Source organism: Belonocnema kinseyi, chromosome 3, assembly GCF_010883055.1.
Source record: "Belonocnema kinseyi isolate 2016_QV_RU_SX_M_011 chromosome 3, B_treatae_v1, whole genome shotgun sequence".
NCBI lineage: Eukaryota > Metazoa > Arthropoda > Insecta > Hymenoptera > Cynipidae > Belonocnema > Belonocnema kinseyi.
Genome location: NC_046659.1, coordinates 94,081,439 through 94,102,551, shown reverse-complemented (window position 1 = coordinate 94,102,551; position 21,113 = coordinate 94,081,439). Strand labels below are relative to the sequence as shown.

Sequence of the window (21,113 nt, the reverse complement as noted above, 5' to 3'; positions counted from 1 at the left end):
AAGATTCAGTTTTTGATACATCTAACTTAGAAAGCCATACACATTTTAATCATAAAAAATAGCAATCCAAGGTTTAATCTGTATCCATACAATCATGGTCTTAAAAAAAATAAGATTGAAAAAGTCGTAGGAACTATAATGTAGTTGGTCTTGGCTTAGGTTTGAAAGACAACGATAAACGCAGTTATGAGGGATAAAATAAAGGAAAATAAATTCAAAGTTTATCAGTTTGCTTTTCTTATGATTATTGTTGTTTGGCAATAGTTGTTGTTCACCAAAAAGTGTTCGGTTTTTGCGAAACATTCTCTGGCCTCCATTTTTTCCCTAATATCAATGAATTAATATTTACATGAAGCATTCAGGAATAATAATAAATTGTGGGTTTTCGTTAAAATTTACAATTGTACCGATTCACTTAGTTAAGTTACCATTTGGTTACAAAATTTATTAGTACGAAGTGAACCACTACTAATTGAATTGAATATTTCATACTAAAAAGTAGTAGTTTTATATTAATTTATTTGTTAACAAAAGACTAACTAAATGATTTAGTATGAATTGAATCAGTTTAGAATTTCTTCTAATTTTCACTAATACATTGGACTTTGGATTGAGGCAGACCGGATTTACGCCTTTTGCGAATTGCTGCCGTGGCAGTTTCCAGCAACGCAGGGACAAAGAGGTAGTGCGCGTATACTCACGCGCGCATATCGCCTGATATTAGGAAATAGTTGAAATACCACTGACTGTTTACGTTGAGACGGCCTGGCTTTGAGTGTCAAGGCCAAGGCAAGCAATGCACGAAACCGTGCTTCAATCCGATCTCCAGTGTAATGAGTATTTTTCTATTGATTCGTAGCTAAATTCCACTAATTAAAAGATAAATAGTTCAATTAATACTAATTTATTTGGTAGTCTTATACAAATAGTAAATTTACGAATTGGTACAAGTTGAACTACTGTTAATTAGCAGCTATAAAAAAAATACCTAACACCAAGAGTAAGGGGGAGGTTAATTCTAGCGTTATGCCGATGTTTAAGTTACTTAAATTTACTATACATAAACCATTACTTTGGGGGGGGGGGGGTAAAGTTGTAAACAAACGTTGCATATTGTTTGAACATTATTATTAATTATTGATAATAGAAATGCGTACACAAGTAATTGGCAATTTATTTCGCTCTATTTCAATTATAAGTTCTTTACTAATTCAGATTTACAGAAATAATTAACACAAGATAGGTATGATTTATTATTTTAATGCGATCTTTCATTTGAATTTGTACTGTTGGTTTTCAGGGGAAAGGACTTGAACATCTCGAAGCCATGAACCTCGCGCTGCATGGATTTTTGCTTCAGGGTAAGTCACATTAATTTATTATATTTTACACAACATCTTATAATTATTCAGTAGTCTTCATTTATTATATTATATACACAGTTGTTAACTATTTGCAATATTTTGATACCGTGGTGTATTATTTGAAATATAAATATATACATAAGTGCACTTCAGATAATTAAAAAATGGAATATTCCAAGTTTGTCAACTGTGTTGAGCAGTTTCAAATATATTTCTAAATATGACTAATACAACATTCTTAAATGTTTATTTGCCGGATTTCAAACTAAAATATTTAGGATATTCTTGAATTCGAGAACAATTTCATAAATGTATAAAATTGTTCTCGAATTCAATAATATTTTCTCATTTTAAAAATACCATCAAATGTGTGCATGTATATAAAAATTATTTATGAATGAAATTTTATTTATTATGGACTTTTTTATATTGCCTTGAATGGATTTCCAGCGATCTATGTATATCGAATTTTCTAAAATAAATTCTTTAATGGAGGAAATTATTAAAAAATCATTTTAAATTATTTTAAAATATCAAATTTCTTTTGAAAAGATTGTATCTTCTTTTCTACATGTAGAAAAAAATCTTCCATATTTCTCTTTTCTTGTACAAAAAAAAGGATCTCATTTTCCATTTTTGAGTACCTTTTCCGATGAGATCTATGATATTGACTTACACTTTATTTAGATGATTAGAAACTATTTGTTGATACAAAAATATTTTTATTTGCATGGGTATTTTTCGTGTATCGTCTCGTATCGTCCTTTCTTCGATTGATGATCAGAGACTCGCAGTTAATCCAAGCCAACATCCGTTGCATATAACGAGGCGTGGGAGGACGTCCTCGTACCTGGTCTAACTAGGTTTCCATGCCAAGCCCAGGTGTTTCCCTATGTGGCTGTAAACACAGAGTACGATGGCGGAATTGCGAATGAATCGAAATGGGAATCGGATGAATGTTCCATCGCGCCAAGTTCACACTTATGCATGGCTATACATCTTGTGCAAAGTCGTTCTTATACAATCACTAAATCTCCGGATTATACCAAACAAGTTTCTTGAAAGCCGTTTCAATTTTCTGCATTGATTTTTATGATTTTTTCGGTGGTTATTATTTTTAATGATCGTATTTACTCTCGGTATTCATTATAGGGATCGTTAAACTACTAGCCTTCCCCTTCTTCGTCACAAAAGAAATTAATTTTAAGAGAAAGAGTTGATGTTTATTTCCGAAAAGATGAATTTTCAACAAAGAAAGATGAGTTTTTAACAAAATAGTTCAACTTTCAATAAAAAATTAATTAAATTTAGATGAGAAAGTTGCATTTACAACCAAATAGTTGAACTGTCAATTAAAAGCGACGTATTTTTAAATTATTAGTTGAATTTTCAACCAAATAGTCCAATTTTTCTAATAAAAAAGACCTATTTTTTAGAAGACAATTGACTTTTCAACCAGGAACTTTTCTATAAACAAAAAAATAAATTTTCAATGCAAAAAATCGAATTTCCAACAAGCAGCTACATTTTTGAAAAGAAGAAGTGGAATTTTCGAAAAATAATTAAATTTTCAACATAATAATTGAATTTTATCCAAACATTAGAATTTTCAAGCCAAAAAATATGCATTTTTACAAGACTGTATTTAAGAAAAAAGAAAAAAAAATTTTATTTTTTAAGAAAAAAGAATTAATTTAAACCACAATCAGTGGCATTTTCAAATAAATCGTCGAATTTTTAAACTAAAATGTCCAATTTTTTTAGAAGATAGTTGAGTTTTCAATCAGGAACTTTTCTATAAACAAACAAATAAATTTTCAATGTAAGAAATCGAATTTCCAACAAGCAGGTAAATTTTGAAAAAAAGATGACAATTAAAAAAATAGTTGAATTTTCAACAAAATAATTAAATTTTATCCAAACAGTTGAATTTTTAAGCCGAAAAAAAGATGAGTTTTTTACAAGACAGTTAAATTTTCTACCTAAAAAGACAAGTTTTGTATCCAGACAGACGAAACTTTAAATAACCATTCAAATTTTCAACAAAATACTTAAATTTTTAACAAAATAATTAAATATTTTAAACAATTGTAGAATTTGTAACTAAAGTGATCAATCTTGAATAACAGAAAACACATTTTTTAAAAGGAAGATCAACATTGAACCAATTAGTTAGATTTTGAACAAAAAATATTAATTCTCCACAAAAAATGTAATAGGTGATATTTTAACCCAAAAATATTTTTATTTTAAACCAGAAACGGTTAAATCTAGCCAAAAAGGACGAATTTTCAACAGAGAGGTTAAATCTTCAACCAAAAAAGATTAATTTTTAATTGAGAAATATGTTTTAGCGAATAAATAAAACAATTCTATCCGAAGTGTTGAACTTTAAAACCAGAAAGGCGAATTCTCTATAAAAGGGATATATCTTCAACCAGAAAGTTGATTTTTCCCAAAAATATCATTTTAAACAAACAATTGAATTTTATTTTAAACATAATACTAAGTTTTGTAATCAGAGATAGAAATTTTTTATTAATAAAATTAATTTTTAACAAAGTAGTTCATCTTTAAACCAAGCACTTAAATTTTCGATGAAGAAAATTAATTTTCTGACAAAAAAGACAAATTTACAACAAAATACTTAAATTTGCATAAAACTTGTAAAATTTTAACTGAAAATTATAATTTTTAAGTAATGATTAGAGAAATTAATTGTCAACCAAAAAATCTAGAATTGTATTAATTCAGTTCGCATTTAATGAAAACACGAGAAAAGGGCGAGTTATCTTTAAAACAGGATAAGTTTCTTGAAACTAACAGAAAAAAGAATATTCTTCAAAAAAAAGGAAGGGGGGGGGGGTAGGCGAAAACAGTAAAGTCTGTATTTAGATGCTTCACTTCTAAAATAAAATCACTAATTCTCATTTCTCCAGGTTTAAACAAAAATGTGTTCACAATTATATTTTCTATGTGTCATGTCACATTCTGCGTTAACCTCTACTCTCCCCCTTCCTCTATGTGAAAAATCTTCACAAAACATGCCCCCCCCCACCCACTGGCTGTGAGACGCTGTTTTTGAACGGCCCCATACGTGATCTCATCAGAAGTGGATCACAACGACATGCTATAAAATGTTTAGAATACAAATAAATGCTTTTCACTCTTTCCCAACTTGATAATCATTTTTTATAAAATTTTCAATATTAAATCTAACTCTAAGTGAACTCACTATTAATGTTTGTAACCTGTTGCGTTTTTCTACATTAGGATTTTGCTATCTTCTTTTATATTCGCTCACGCAGTTATGCTCTTTACATTCTTCATAAATCCTATAGTGTTTTAGAAGAAGATTATAGATGATATCATGAAATGATAGTTTCTTTTTATGATTCTGGATATAAAAATGTTCAAATTTTACACCATCTTTTTTTCCAAATTTGCTTTTGCATTCTGAGGGACACGCTTTGGGAATGCAAACGTAATGCTTACTCTCTTCTCTATGCATCGCGGTCGTCGCACGTGGGACGAATCATTGACGTTTCCTATAATTAAACCTCGCCAATTGCTTTTGCAGACGCGTGGATGTCATTTTTCAGTTGCCGCATAGGATTCATCCAAACTAGACTGGAAACTTTCCTTTTTAATGGCTCCTTCCAAGTCGAGCACAAATCAGAGTCTAATCAAGACCCTACCTTCTCACGAGTTCAACATTGGTCTCTATATAATAGATTGGGATAGGCTAATTATATAATAGAATATATTACTCCGACCTCCAGAAAAGAGATTTGAAAGGAGTGAATCCTCTTTCATGCAAAACATTTATAAGCGCATTGAACAAAGTTTGCAAATACTAGGAAAAAGTTAATGAATGCTAAGTTTTTTTTATAACATTATCAAATTTCATAACATCAAATTACACTGCAAGAATGTCAACTACGTTTACGGTGTGATTACGATATTACATTAAATGTTCATAATCAATCAAAAGTAATGGATAAGTTGTCGCGTGCAAGTTACACTAACTTTTTATGCGCTCGAAATCTTGCACGCAAGTAAACAACTTTTTTCCATCATATACAATTCTCTCAGGAAGTGAGCTTTCCTTCTTTATGAAGTTTTTCCAATTTTTGATTAAATCGCCAATAGAAAAGTCAACTTTCTAATGTGGGAGTTTCGAAATGAGTAGAAAGAGTTATCAAAAATAGTATCGACAACGAGAGGAAATTCTAGAGTGACTCCTTAGGAATTCCTGGCACGTCCTCTGGTATATAGCAGAGTCAAGATCCATCACCTTGCATTACTCTGATAGCTCGAACCATGACTCCCTGATGAAAGTGAATTTCAATTTTCCACTTGTTAATATTTTGCGGCCCTATTCATTTAACTTGTGAAATGATTGTAATTTATCAATTTTCCTCGCCATCCAAGACTCTTAATTACAAATTACCTGTAATCCCATTTCGCTATTGACATTTCGAGTAGCTATTAATTATTCTGATTATTCATACTCATGACACGAATTGCTTTCTATTAAATATATCAGCGTGTGCTACCGAGAACTGGAAGACATAATTGCATTTGTATTGATATAGTATCTGAACAAATGAAGGGTTTCATTCTATAAGAGCCTGACTTACAAAATCTAAATTGTTCAGGAGAGGCACAAAACACTCTCAAAAATCATATTTTAAATTTAAAAGAAAAACAAAAATCTGCTCTCGATTTATCGGGAATCTAGATTGAAGTATGTAAATACTACTTTGGAAAAGTTACTCGGTACTGTAAAACGGGGCTAAGTGGCTTATGTGGGGTAAACCCGACTTACACGCAACTTTATTTTTAGAACTGATTATCTCTTTCTCTGTTATAACAAATGAATAGTGCCATCTTCACCAGAATAAATGTTGTATTTTTGTAGTTTTGTACTACTGACCTAATGAAATATATTTTTGTACGATGAAGCCTGAAGAATAATAATGAGTTCAGTTAAAGAAAAACAGTTATTTGTGATGCGAGGATACTAAGTGGCACTTTTTCGACCTGCAATTTACACGAGACAAAGTGGCACTTAGAGGCCGAGTGTCACATACTATTTTTTATAAAACCAGTCAATCATAAGTGAAAATAGATTGCATAGAATTCACTAATTGAAAAACCCGAGAAAACTGTTATTTTAGGTATCATTCGCAGTACCTAAAATAGAACTTAAGTTAGTGGTATGATAAAAAATTATTATTGTATTTCATCTTCATGGAAGTAAGTTTTTTTAACAAAAAAAAAATTTCTGTGCGTAATCTTTAATAATATCAAAAAGTAAATTTCGTGAAATATAAAAGCGCGTGGATAGACTTTATCATTTTACTCTTTGAATCATTTTTTTCTTTAAGAATTTCTAAAATAAATGTTCAAGAATCTGTTTGTTTAGTTTAATGCTTTGCACAAATAAAATAAGTTTTCTAGACTGTAAGCTGTAAGAAGATCCATGATGGCATCCCCTGAAATATAAATGTTTCCATACATTATTATTTTATTTCGTAAGCGAGTGTTTTAGCCATTATTTTATGCTATTTTTTTAGTTTTAAACCTCCAGTGTATATTGCATCCTTTTTTTACACCGATATATTTATGAACATGAATTAATTTAACGTAGCACATATAATAAATCTATTTTATATTATTTTTGTTTATTTTTTACCGATTTTATTTTTTAAATTGTTAATGCTAATTGACCGAATTTACTTCAAATCGGAGACACTGCATGCTAGGGTCACAGAATTAATTGCCAATGAAAGATGCTATTTTTTAAAGAGAATAAGACAAGTATTTGATATGACGATCCATTTTTACAAAGTCATGAATATTTGAATTTAAATAATTTCAAAGGCGAACTATGAAAAAATGATCAAAATTTATGTTAAAAATGTAATATTTTTCACTGCAATATATCTTTTAATTCCTCATTTTTCCTCTTCATTTTTATTTAGAGGATTTCTAATGTAAAGAATAAATTTCATGACGGATGTAAACTTTCAAGACTTGTTATTTTCTGAAAAATAAAATGTGTGCTTAAAACCCAAACAGGACCTAATTTCTCAGTTTTAACGACCTTTCGATGAAAGAATAATGTAATAAGTTAGAAAAAATGGAGCGTGTCGATTATTTCAAAAATACCGTCATTCAGTTTTTTTAAATCTCTTAAACAACACGGGAGAGAAGAAAGTGTCAGAAGAGGTTTTTAGGGAACTTTTTTTAGAGAAACTAATTTCTTTTTTTTTTACATATTTCGTATCTTGTCTCATTCTGGCAAAAATGTTAATTTTAATTTATCAGACAAAAAATGCTCTCATCTCTCTAATACACTGGCACAGAGCAGACTATTCGGAAATATACTATTTACATTAAGATAAATCTAGAGAAAAACCAAAACAAAAAAACGATAGAGATTTTTAGTAAATTGACTTTGAATATTTTCAGAAAAGCCGTATACGTGTCGTCTTATTTCTTTTAAAAAACGACATATTTGAGTGACGAATGATTTTATGGCAATTATATGGACAACAAAATATTTAGTTGAACCAAATAAACTTTTTTGGTTTTTGAACCAAATTTTTTGGTAGATGGAGTATTTCGTTTATTCAAAAGAAAAGTTTGGTTGGGTTAATAACCGGTTGACTGTCTTATACGTATCTCGAATTTAGAAAATTTTAGAGCCAATAAAGTTTATTTGGTAAAAGATGGAATTTAGGATGTTATGTAATTACACCCTTTAAATATGGATCTAGAAAAAGAGGAAAAAAATATAGGAAAAGTGGTCGAAGATTTCATTCGATATATAAAGTTTAGATTTGTCCATATGAAGAGTTATGAGAGAGAGAAGATGAGATATGCAAACTAGGCAGTCGTGACTCAACGTGAATACAATCGATTATGAAGTATGAGGGCGTTCGGATCCGGCGATGACACAGAATACATGCAGATATGACAGCTTTAACGTGTAAAATCTCCTGATGTAATTGAAGAGCCAGAAGTGCAATTTGTTTTCAGAAAGTAGCACTCCCTGTGTTGCTAGCAATTGTGCTATTTGCTGTCAAATAACTTGGCTTTTTTAAATTAATTAATTGTTCGGATTACAAATTAGAGACTCGAGAAAATGGTAAAAGAATAATTGAGTAAATATTTTGTTTTCGTGTGATTTAGACTATAATTGATGAATAATTGTTTATTGATTAAATGTAGCAATATTTCATAGATTTACAGAATTTGATTGACTAGAAAAGGAGGTTTCTGGTTATAATATTTATAGTAGAGGTGACCATAAAAATTTATCAATGTTATAATAGATTAATTTAAATTATACTCAAGTTTCAACCTAAAACAATAGTAAAAATCTATCGATGCCACAATGGCTGCACCTGTATCTTATAATAATTTGTTCTGAATGCTTTCCAATCACGGTGCCGGCCATGTAATTTACCCGAATTTCCCGTGCTGTAAATTGTAACAATAGTTATTTATATAAATTTATATATACACCATTAAGCCATTTCCCTTTCAGGGTAGGCGTGACTCACTCGGTGGGGGAAAGGAGTAATGTGTGGAAGGAATAGAGAATTTTCAGATGGATCCAGAATTCTCGTGTTATTTATGTAAAAAACACGTTCGTTCCGCAACACTGCTCCGACCCAGGTTGCCGATCAATCTCTCTAGCAATCACCCCAAGAGAAGAACCTCACGAAGTCGTTATGAAAGGTTTCCCTACTTGGGCCCATTAATAGCCAAGGTCTTCGTTTCAGGCGTCATTCACTCTACTGACCCTCTTTTTATTAACTATTTGCCGCCATAATTTCCTGTCCTGGCATACTTCTCTAGCTTCTTTTAAGTCCATGCATTTTTTCATGCAGGCTCTCGTGTTTCTGTGACTTCTTATGTCTCTTCTAAGTAGGGTCTCATTCACGCATTCTAACCATTCTTTCCGCGGTCTACCTGTGGGCACGCTGCCATTTACTTTACCTTGATACACTTGTTTCGTTAGTCGTTCATTTGGCATTCTCTCAACGTGTCCGAACCATCTTAACCGATTTCTTTCCCATGTGTCTACTAGCGTCTCTTCTGCACCACATTCTTTTAGAATTATCTCGTTACTTACTTTGTCCATCAGAGTTTTCCCGCACATTAAGCGCATGAATCGCATGTCAGTTGCGTTAATTTTACTCTTATCTTCTTACATTCTCATTATTTATGATTGAGAAAGTATTAGAATTGTCGGAAATTTGACATCACACTTTTTCAACGGATCTCCACGTTTCGATACCCTCTGAATCCGAAAATCAGGTTTTCACGATGGTGTATGTCTGTCTGTCTGTCCGTCCGTCCGTAAACACGATAACTCTCGAAAAAATGAACGAACCAAATCCATCTTTGGCACACTTTTCTAGGTCTTTAAAGAAAGGACGAGTTCGTTAATCAGCCATTTTTGATGAAAATTCAAAAAGTGAGCGCATTTTGAAAATTTTTGAGACCACTTTTTTCTGAAATTGAAAATTATATGTACGGATATTTATAGTATTGAAAAGAACAAACAATTTATCCGCATGACTTTTTTCGATAAAAAGAAAATTCTCAGAGTTATAGCTTTTTCAAAATTTTTTTAATCAACCGAAAATCTAAATTTGAAGCCGAAAAACGCACGATATGAAAAAAAAAGTCAAGAAAGGAAAAACATTTCTTTTTGAAATCCCTACAAGATTATCATAACCAATTTTTGGATTTTCTTCAAAAATCGAAAATTCAAATTTTGATTGCACAAAGAATAATTGAAAATAAAAAATTCCATTTTGTGGACAAACTATGTAGGATACAAAAAAAGATGAATTAACAAAAATGGTTATCCCGAAAAAGATCTACAATTTCGTTAAGAATCACTTCTTGATAGGACATGTACTTTTTGTTTTATTCGTGAAAAATACCGTTGATAGAAGTAAAATAAAAAAAGGGTGGAAAAACGACGAAAGTTACGAGAAAAAAAATCCAACAAAACCTGTTTACAAATGTCTGTCGGAAATCGAGCGCGCAGCGCGAGTGTCACGATGAGAATGTGTACCTCAAAGCCTACAGAGCTTTGAGAAACTTAATCTTTGACTATACTTAATTAAGTAGACAATTCAGAATATGAAGACGCATATAAATACTGCCATCTAAAAGAGATTTTTTTGATGGAGTTTTTTTCATGCATTCCAAATGCAAAGAATAAATATCCGAGTGCGAAGCGCGAGGTAACCTATTATCGAGCGCAAAGCGCAAAATTCAACCGTAGCGTAGCGCGCGATGAGAATGTGTCCGCGATGCGGGCAGATTTTTCTTGATAAGTCCATGTCTCGCTACCGTATAGTACAGTCGGTACAAATATAGCATTATGTATTGCCATTTTAGCTTTATTTGATATATTTTTACTTCTGATAAGGGGACCTGCTCTACCAATAACCTTCTTACCTTCGTTTATGCGTCTATATAATTCCTCATCTATCTTCCCGTCCCTAGTAAATAAGCTACCAAGGTATACGAACTTATCAACTTGTTCAATTCTCTTATCATTTAATAAAATATTGCATAATGTTTTCTCACTCTTTCCTTCGAACACCATAGTTTTTGTTTTATTTGCGTTAATATTGAGGCCCATGCTCTTCATACTTGCATCTAGTTTATTCAATATTCTTTGTAAGTCTTCGATTGACTCTGCCATAACAACCTTATCATCTGCGAACGCTAACCCATGTACCCTTACTGTTTCGAGATCCACAACCTCTTCGTTAAAAAGAGCCATTCTTAAACACTTGTCGATAAATAATATAAATAACCATGAAGGCATAACGCATCCTTGTATAACTCCTTGAATAATATCGAAACAGTCACTCAATTTCCCATTCACCCTTAGAGTCGCTTTGCTACCCGTATATATTGTTTTTATAGCTTGTAGGAGCCATCCATTGACTCCATACTCTTTCAGGACTTTCCAAAGATTACTTCTATCTACCTTGTCAAAAGCTTTTTCTAGGTCAACAAATGCACAGAAAACTTTCTTTCCTACTCTCAAACTTTGTTCTGTTATTTGCCTTAAGCTAAATATTTGATCCGTACATGACCTTCCTGACATGAACCCACTTTGGACTTCCCAAATCTTTTCTTCTGTTACTTTCATTACCCTAGAATAAGTATTTTTGAATACATTTTACTTACGGTACTTAATAAGCTAATCCCTCTGTAATTATTGCAGTCGCTTTTATCTCCCTTTCTTTTGTATTTTGGTAAGATAATCGCTTTTTTCCAATCGTCTGGGACGTCTCCCATCTCGAAACATAAATTTATCAATTCGCACAGTCTATGTGGTATGCAATCGCCACCGTGTTTAAGCATTTCAGCGTTAATACCGTCTACCTTGGCAGCCTTACCGTTTTTCAAGTTCTTAATTATATCCCTAACCTCAGTGATACAGACTTTCTCAATTGAGTTTTCTATCGCATCATGTTCAACATCGCTGTTGTGGTGTCCTATAGCTTCATATCCGAATTGTCTCCTAAAATAGTCTCTGAAAGCCTCTAGTATTCCGCCTGCATCATATACCATTCCCCCCTACTATTTCTCTTGTTGACAAATTCTGTAATTTTGTTTTCTTTAATTTTTTTATCAAGCAGTTTCTTGCTTTCTTCAAAGTCGTTTTGCATTTTCATCTCTTCTTCTGCTCTAATTGTATATTTACCTTCCTTACCTAATTGTTTGAGTATCCTGTTTTCGTGTCTATAATCATTTCTACATCTATTTATTTCCTCATTGCTAAGACCTGCGATGTTCAGAGTTCTCCTATACGCTTCTCTCTTTGCTTTTTGGGCAGCCTGAATTTCATCATTCCACCACGCATCACCAGACATTCTTCCTACAACTGCGATACCACACACTTTGATCGTACATCTAACAAGGATATCCCGTAACTTTGTCCGGAAGCCCTTTATATTTTTTTTTCTATACGGTCCTCCCATGTTGCCCTATCTATGCTTGCGCTTATCTTATTTTGTAAATTTATTTGCACATCCGGTTTCTGTAGGTTCTCAAGTTTGATTCGCGTTTGTTTTGTTTTCTTGGTTCTCTTTTTTTCCATCCCCGAGCTAAGTTAATTTTTATGATCAGAAGGTAATGATCAGTATTGCATTCAGGACCTCTCATGACCCATGTATCTTTGACTAACTCTCTTAGTCTTTGATCCGCTACAACAAAGTGAACTGATTAAAAAAATTGAGTATTTTTTGTAATTATTCTACGTGATAGTGTGAACTGAAAATATTATAGTTTTATCCACTTCTGAAATAATATCACTAATTTTTTGAAAAAATATTGCTCAGTATATACATATAAGTGAATGGAATTCCATCATCTGACATTCAAATTTCACTCACTCTTGGATATATAAGTTCTTGCAGGTATTACGTGCGTGCTTAACCGCAAAATGACTATATAGACTTTAAAAAGCATTTACACGCATAGAGCAAATAAATTATCGCTATTAAATTTCAATTTATGTAATATAAACCAGAAAATTGAATGAATAAGAGTACATGACAAGGCAAAAGGACGTAAGTGTGATAAACGACTAACCACAAATAATATAAACTTATGGCTGAAATGACGGAAAAGATAGCCTATCTATCAACGAAGTAATTATCGGGAAACTCTCCAGTAATAATTATAATTAATGAATATAAAAAATTGTGAAACATTTGAATGATTTTAAAATATTTTGACGATATATTTGATCTTTGTCACTGAAGTAAATTTAGATATACAGTTCGAAAGTGAAAAGTTTGATGGAATCTGTATAACTCAACACTATATCCCATGGTGTCACTTTTTGATTTCAAAAGGGTTTTACTCATCTATAAATCTAAATTTCCCTTTTCCTTTTACATCATTGACTAGGAGACACGAGACCAGATTTTATCTTAAATCTGGACCGCCCGCCATTTATCTCTAAGAGAGTTTAAAAAGGTTTGCAATCTGTGTAGGTGTTTCATACACAAAGATCTGGTTTTCCAGTCTCATTCGGAATATGTGTGCATCAATGTCTCTCTTTCTCCATCATAGACGTTATATAATCCAAGTGAATAAATTTAGACTTAGAGGGCTGTTGTTGGGTTTCTTCTATAGAGAACCCGATTTTATTGTCACTTAAGAATTGTTTTCTAAACCATAAATCGCAAAATAATACCTTCAATATATATTCAAAGAACAAAGCTGTAATCTGGTAGCATTTTTAATATTGAATCTTTTATAAATAGAATAGAACAATTAAAAATTTTAATTTCCTATTTTCAGGACTGCCACAACATTATTTACTGGAAGACAGTCAGAATATGACCTTTTTAAACGAGAAAAGTAACCAAAAGTGACAAAGTCCTAACTTAAGAAGTCACTATAACTAACTAATATCAAAAGAATTCGATGGAATTTATAAGAATCCAGGATAGCTGGAAGAAATTTGGGATGAATTCATAAGATTTAAAATCGATTCATGATAAAGTCAAAATAATTAAAATAAATTAGAAAAAATCAGATAGATTTCCTTGATTTACATAAAATTGAAATGAGAAGAGTTCGATGAAATTGATGAAAATTCAAAGTGAATTTAAAAAGCCAAGTGAATGAAAACAATTTTAAAATATAAACAAAATCATTGAATTTACTAACTTTGAAATGAGTATGGAAAAAATGCAAGGGTATTCAAAAGAAGAATTGAAGGTGAGTCGAAAAGATCTCAGGATGAATTAAACAAAAGGAAAAAAAATTAAAAGAATTCATTGAATTGAAGCGAACTCAGTGAATTAAAAAAAAAAACAACTAAATTTTATGGATTTTGATAAGATTTCCTGAGATTAAGGAGAATTGATTAAAATACCTTGTGAGTCCTTAAAATCCCTTAAAATCCAATCAAAATCAAATCCCTTAAAATCATTGCAATCCTTGGAAATCCGATAAAATTCCTTGGAATCTTTGAAAATATTGTAAATCGCTTATATGTCCTATGAAATCGTTCCATATCTTTTCCGCGAAACTATATGAAATATGATATTTCCTAGAAGCCTGGAAAATTTATCAATATACCTTAAAATCTCTTGAAATCCCTTGAAACTTTTTTAAGCTCTCACAGATTCCTTGGATGTCTTAAGAATACCATAAAACCTTTTAGAATGCCTTAAAATTATCGAAATCTATTCAAAATTCCTTGAAATATTTTATAATATCCTGATATATTTCAAATCCTTTGAAATCTTTTGATATCCCTAAAACGTTTTAAAGCTCTTAAATATTCCTAAGAATATTGAAAATTCCCTATAATTGTTCAATCCTTTAAAAACCCTTCAAATTATTGAAATATTTTTAAAAAACTCGAGAACATTCAGAAATAGGTATAGACCTGAATTTCATAGCGGTTGTAAACCCTAGGGTTGATGAGTTATAATAAAAGTGACTAAAGCGATATTTTCTTTGAAAAAAGTCACTATCATGATTTCATTTTTAAGAAGTTACTAGAAGTGATTTGAGAAAAAATGACCAAAAGGACTTTATGGCCGCCTTTTTACTTTGAACAGTTACCATAGTGCTTTTAACAGAAATTCCCTGACTTTTACCACTTTTCCCCAAATGTCTGACTTCTCCCTGATTTCCAAATTTTGTCCTACTTGCGGCCTCCCTGATTAGTATTTTTAGTAGCTTATTAATTTAGGATTGATTAACCCTCTATACTGTTTGTATTAAACATTCTGTAGTTTTTGAATCTTTCATCCCATGCGAAAATATTCTGTATAATTTAAATATATTGTGAAGTACTATATAAAATATTCATTTGTTTTATAAATTTTTTGTATAAAACAAATAAATATTATATATGATACTTGACACTATATATAAACTATATATAATTCTTCCGCCTGAGGTATCAAAATGAAAAGTGCTGAGATGATCTGGAAAAATATATTCTTAAAATACCTCAATGTCGAGATCAAAGAGCTAAGTAATTGTCCTCGAAATGACTAAGATATTTTAACACAAACTCAAAAAATAAGCATATCTATTGTCGCGAGAAAAAAAGGTAATCATTATTGTCTTTGATCAGCGAACCATCAATCAGCACAATTACTACCGATGATCAAGCTGACATTACTTAAGTTAATAACGTCAAAACTTTGAATTAGAGCTATTATAAGAATATTATGTTGAAATCAGTTATAGTGTCAGGCAATCAATCATAAAAAAATGAGGTTAAACTTTCAATTTTAAAGATTTAAAACGCCAAAGCAGAAAATTTCAAAGTTAGATTATTTCATATGTATATAATTGATTTTCAGAATTTTATAATTGTGTACATCATTAGATCACACGTTATTTATTTTTGCTGTTTTTCTCATAATTTAGAACAAGGTATATTGTAAGGGAGAGATGCACAGTTTCGATTTCACTAGCCGTCATTGCATGATCGCTATAATAATAATCTCGTAATACTTTGGGTTGCAGCTCACAATGCCTAACGATTTCTTGACAACCGAAACGCTCTATCCGAGCCAATACCTTTATTGCTCGAATGCTTGATGATTTCGTTAAAATAAATTCTTGCGAAAACATTCTAAGCGTTTCTGGCCTGCAGGCGAACCATGACGATCTCCCAAATCTAATTGATATTAGTCTGAAAAAACGAATAAAAATCCATCATATAGAATCAACCTCATTCTTTTAATGATTTATTTTACAGGATTAAAAAAACTGGACTGCTTAATGAAATGGCTCATTCAAGACTTATTCTAAATTAACTTCGACGTTTTCTGTAATTCATTCATTGTTGAGAAGATGAATCTTTTTTTATATCTCCGCCAAATAAATTAAAGTCTTTGACTGCAACTATGGGAACACCAAACGCGTACAAATAGCTCTACCTTTAGATCATAACACGATTTTCATCCACTGGCAAATTTTTTTCTAATTGGGAATTCTTGGAAGGTTTGACGATATGTTCCCTTGAAAAAAGGAAGTCGTTGGTGAAATATCTTGCTTCTCTTTGCACCTGCACGTTCTATCAGTGAACGTCAATTGTTGGCCTCTCATAATTGAAAATATAAAAACCATTAATTTGTGAAAGTAACCGGCAAGTCGATAAAAAAGCATCATGCACATAAAATGCAATTAATTGACATTAAAAAGTCATAAAGAGAAATTGATTCAAGAGATTTAAAGATCAGAAAAACTTTATTGCATTTTTATATGCTTATTATCTTGATATGTTTCATTATTTAACTTTATAAGATCATAACATGATATATGAAGTTTGAAAGTATACACTGGGAAAGATGTTTGATTCAAACAAATTTTTTCTTTGTAATTGGGTCAAAAAAAGGTTTGTTTTATTCTTTGCAAATCTTTATTTGAACCTCTTAATTTGAATAAATTTGTATTTAGATCAAATTTAATTCTTCTTTAAATTAAATGAAGTTCTTGTGTATTTTAAACATTTATTGCTTAACGGTACTTTAATATGTTTCGGATGCCTTTATATGCACTAAAATTATAGTCTTTATAGTGAAAAAACCTGCTCTGAGCTCCTAACGTATTTTCGAAGGAACTATCGTATAAAATATTCGTATAAACTCAAATATATTTCATTTAAGCAAATCTTTTATTTAAATCAAACAAATCTTGCCAAACAAATTATTTGTTTGAATCAATGAAGGTAGGTATTTTCAATTTATTAAAACTAATAAATAGTTTGTTAATTTAAATAAAACATTTGTTTCTTTCAATCATATGATATCAAACTTTTTTTTTTTTTATTAAAAGAAACAATTTTCTCAGTGTATTATTTTAAAAACATCAACATTCTAATTCGAGTTCCACTTGTAAACTTCCGCCACTTCCTCTTATAATTTATATCTCCTCTTTAGACGAAAATTTCACATCTTTGTTCTCAGGGGTACTTTGACCTCAGCTACTTAAAGACTCACTTCCGGAATGCTTATAGTGATGCGCAAACTGAACACTCTTCCTTTCACTGAAAATTTTCTGAAATAACTGGAATCTTAAAGTCACCCTATGTCTAAATTTCAAAGTATTGCAAAGTAGTCTGCTCAATATTTATGACATTATTTTACTCTCGCTATAGAATACATAATACTATCGTATTCATACATCTGAAAGCAATATCGTAAATTCTTAAAATCATAAATACGCACATTTTTTTAAAAAGAACATTTACATCTACTTACATTTACTATTTTCTTTATCTTTAACTGCAATTTAACTACTGACAACAAACACCGTATAAATCTTTCTAGAAAATCAAGAATAAAGTCGACATGTCCTTTTGAACTTTTATTCGGTTTTAAGGCCCACAAGTACACATACGAATTTATACTGATTACATGCTGATTTTCCTATTCGTATGGTATTAACTTAGATGCGAGTCTTGTTCCTCGAATAACCGGTCGTTTTCTTATTAACTGGTACAGCAAAATGTGTACTTTGGTTAGGAAGCGGTCAGTTATGGAACTGGCCTCTCGTTAAGAGAAAATAAAGTCAAACGAAAACGCCCACATGTCATAGCCACCTTTCACATGGTTGCGCGTTCTTTCAAGTAGACTGGTGATGTAGGTATATATCTAGTTTCATTTTTTCGACACGGGTTTACCCAGAAATAAGCCAAATAATCGGAAACTGGAAAAGGCAGTTTTGTCTCGTTGAAATTTGAATGTAAAAGTGAAGGCTTGTCGAATGGCGAATTTTTTAAATTGTCAGAGTAACTGTCTGTTCGTGACGTCCTTGCCTATACTCACACAAGGACGTTAATTTTAAGAGGGTAAGGCGATGCAAGTTCCGCTTAATGTTTATGAAAGTCTTACCGTATATTATTGAGATTACACAGAGCACAGACTATGTAATTCTAGAATTACGTGAGTTTTGAGCATTTAAAAATTCTTTGGTCAGCATAAAAACTTTGAAAGTATCTAAAGAATTCGGTTGCATGTTTCCTTATATTTGTAATTTGTCTTACAGGCAATCATTTTTGCATTTTCGTCTTGTTCTCCAGTTATACATGCAAAAAATTTCCGATTCTATTATCATCACCTTCCCTCCCCTACTTTTCCTTCTTCCCTTCCTCTCTCACTTCTCCTACTTCCTCTCGCCACCTATAAGGGATTGATAATAACTTAATTTGTTTAATACATTTTAGCGTTTTTATGTTTAAAACAAAAAGTTGGTTTTCCTTTGCGAATGGCTGCAGCAAAATCTATTAAACCGATTAACATACAATTTTAACTTTATGTGTACAATTATATTCTTCAGTGTTATTTTTAAGGATTTTGTATTATCTTTAATCCTTTGAAATTGTTTGTATGGTTTATGCTTAAAAAATGGAATTTTTCATCTTTATTCTCCAGTGCTATTTTTCAGGAATTAATAATATCTTTAACTGTTCAAAAATTTCTATCATATTTTATCATAAAAAATCAAATTTTTCATTTTTGCACAGGACTACAGAAAAATAAATTGGGCCAATTAACAAAAATGTTGTTTCTAGGTGAGGTGTAATAATCTATGGTCGTATTTTTCAAGATTATGTACTATCTTTAATGGTGTAAAATATTTTGGTATTTAATTAAAATTAAACCATTCTAATTAAAAACTGTATTATGGGCATATTTTTATACCATAATAATATTTTATTATGGAATATAAAAATCAACGAAGAATAGTTTATATACAAGCGTTTAAAAAAAATGTTACTCATAATTGTGACGCCTTAAGTTTAATTGTGAATTCCAATTCAATTTAACAATAGCAAAATACAAGATTCTGCCTCACATTAAGTTTGTCATTCAATCTTTAACATTATTTGTCCACTTCTTAGTAATTAAATACAAAAATCGAGTTTTTGCAAAAAACACACCTCTGATTATTTTTCTTTTTTTCTTAAAATGTTCGTGTGATGCCATATTACCCTAAAAATAAAAATCTTATTAACTTGGAACTTGCATTTAAACTTGATTTAGCACCAACCTGTTAATTAATAACTTTCTCCATAATTCCGTTTATCGATACGATTGAAATTTTAATATATTCAATCCCGCTGTGTTCATAATTTAACCAATTTTTATAAATAATTGTTCTAAATATTCTGAGCAAATTCAAATTTTAAAAATACATTTAAAAAATGTATTCATCAATACTTTGAATCAATATTAATGCTAATTTTTTTATTTTACTTGGCAAACTTTGATTTCACAACTTCATTTAATTGTACTTTCCCAAGTTTTTGCATTCTAGATGTTTTTGCTGGGATTGCACTACTTTTTCGAAAAAATTCATACAAAAACATTATAAACTAAATACTTATAGCAAAAATCTTTATAAAGGAATTCAAATCAAATAGTTACTTAAAGTTATAATTTTTACTTAGAGTTAGAGTTAGACCTGTAGAAGGTGGCTATACTCGTACCGAAATTATGATATACGAACAGCCAGAATTCTGTGTGGGGAGACTTAACAGCTCGACCTCTAATAACAGAAAAATAGTTTTAAACTATTTTGAATTGCACCACTATAGTCGCGATAATTGAATAAGAATCTGCCCCACCCTCGTAATTACATGGCACGTGCGAATGAGAGTCATTAACTTACGCTTCCGTTCTATACGTCAAGAATGATCCTGAAATCAGTCGTGAGTTATCGTAGCGTTATTGTGAGTGACGCCTTTATTCTTCGTTCATTCATTACCTGTGCTCAATGAAACGCCTTCGATCCGCAAACTCCCGCACACTTACGTACCGGTGCGTACACGTGGGTTGAGTAAAGTCCATGCTCGCATAATTGAGGCTCGCACTGACGTTCGCGTCAGTCCATATAATGTATTTCAGTGTCAAGCGAATCAGTTTTTTACTCGAGGTTCACTGATCCTGATTCTTATTGCCTTTCAAAAACAATCCCTTGTCATGCTATTAATAAGCCGTTTCATAATAGGATATCCTGTCAAGGATCTCACAAATCTTCATGTAATTCGCTATACTCGTACAGAAATTGCCTTACTTAGGTATATTTAAAGAGGGGCGCTGAGAAGGCCCTGACCAGAATTTATAATGTAAATAAAAGATGTTAAATTGTAATCGGGCATTAATGGGGCTTTATAGCATAAGAATCTTTAATTGTTTACAAGCATACTTTTGTTGTTTCGGCTATAGAATGATTGGATTGCATCTAGGCACAAATTATATCTATTAAAAATTTGGTTTGTGGGGATTTGGCCAGGTTTGCCCTAAGTTTGGTTTTCACCAGAGATACTTTGTTACGCCACACTTCTGACCTAACCTAGTAATTTTTCTTCAATTTTTGTATCATATTTTTAGGTTTATTTTTAAGAAGTTATGATCACCATTAAAGTAAAATTTTATTTTAAAAAATTAGTATTTATATAAATTAAGACAAAGAATAACAAAACTTGCCTTAAAGAAAGTTGCACATAAAGTTAAAATTTCTTTATATAACCATATTAGTGATTTACTAGGCAGTCTGATAAGTCCCTGAAAAATGAAACAAGGAGACGTTTTTTTGGCCAACGTCGGTTTTATTTTTCAACATACTCTCCTTTTAGGTCGATACAGCGAGTCCAACGATTTTCTAACTTTTTGATATCGTCCGAAAAGTACTCGATCGGAAGGT

The 21,113-nt window shown here is 31.1% G+C and overlaps 1 protein-coding gene across 1 annotated transcript in view; it reads left to right on the top strand.

Moving 5' to 3' along the window:
- LOC117169024 (calponin homology domain-containing protein DDB_G0272472-like) overlaps positions 1–21,113 on the top strand; it is a 128,777-nt gene that overhangs the window by 37,868 nt on the left and 69,796 nt on the right. Inside the window, exon 2 of the mRNA XM_033355082.1 lies at positions 1,301–1,361. Within this exon, the coding sequence (XP_033210973.1) occupies positions 1,328–1,361 (34 nt within the window). The 5' untranslated portion in view covers positions 1,301–1,327. The remainder of the gene's footprint in view (positions 1–1,300; positions 1,362–21,113) is intronic.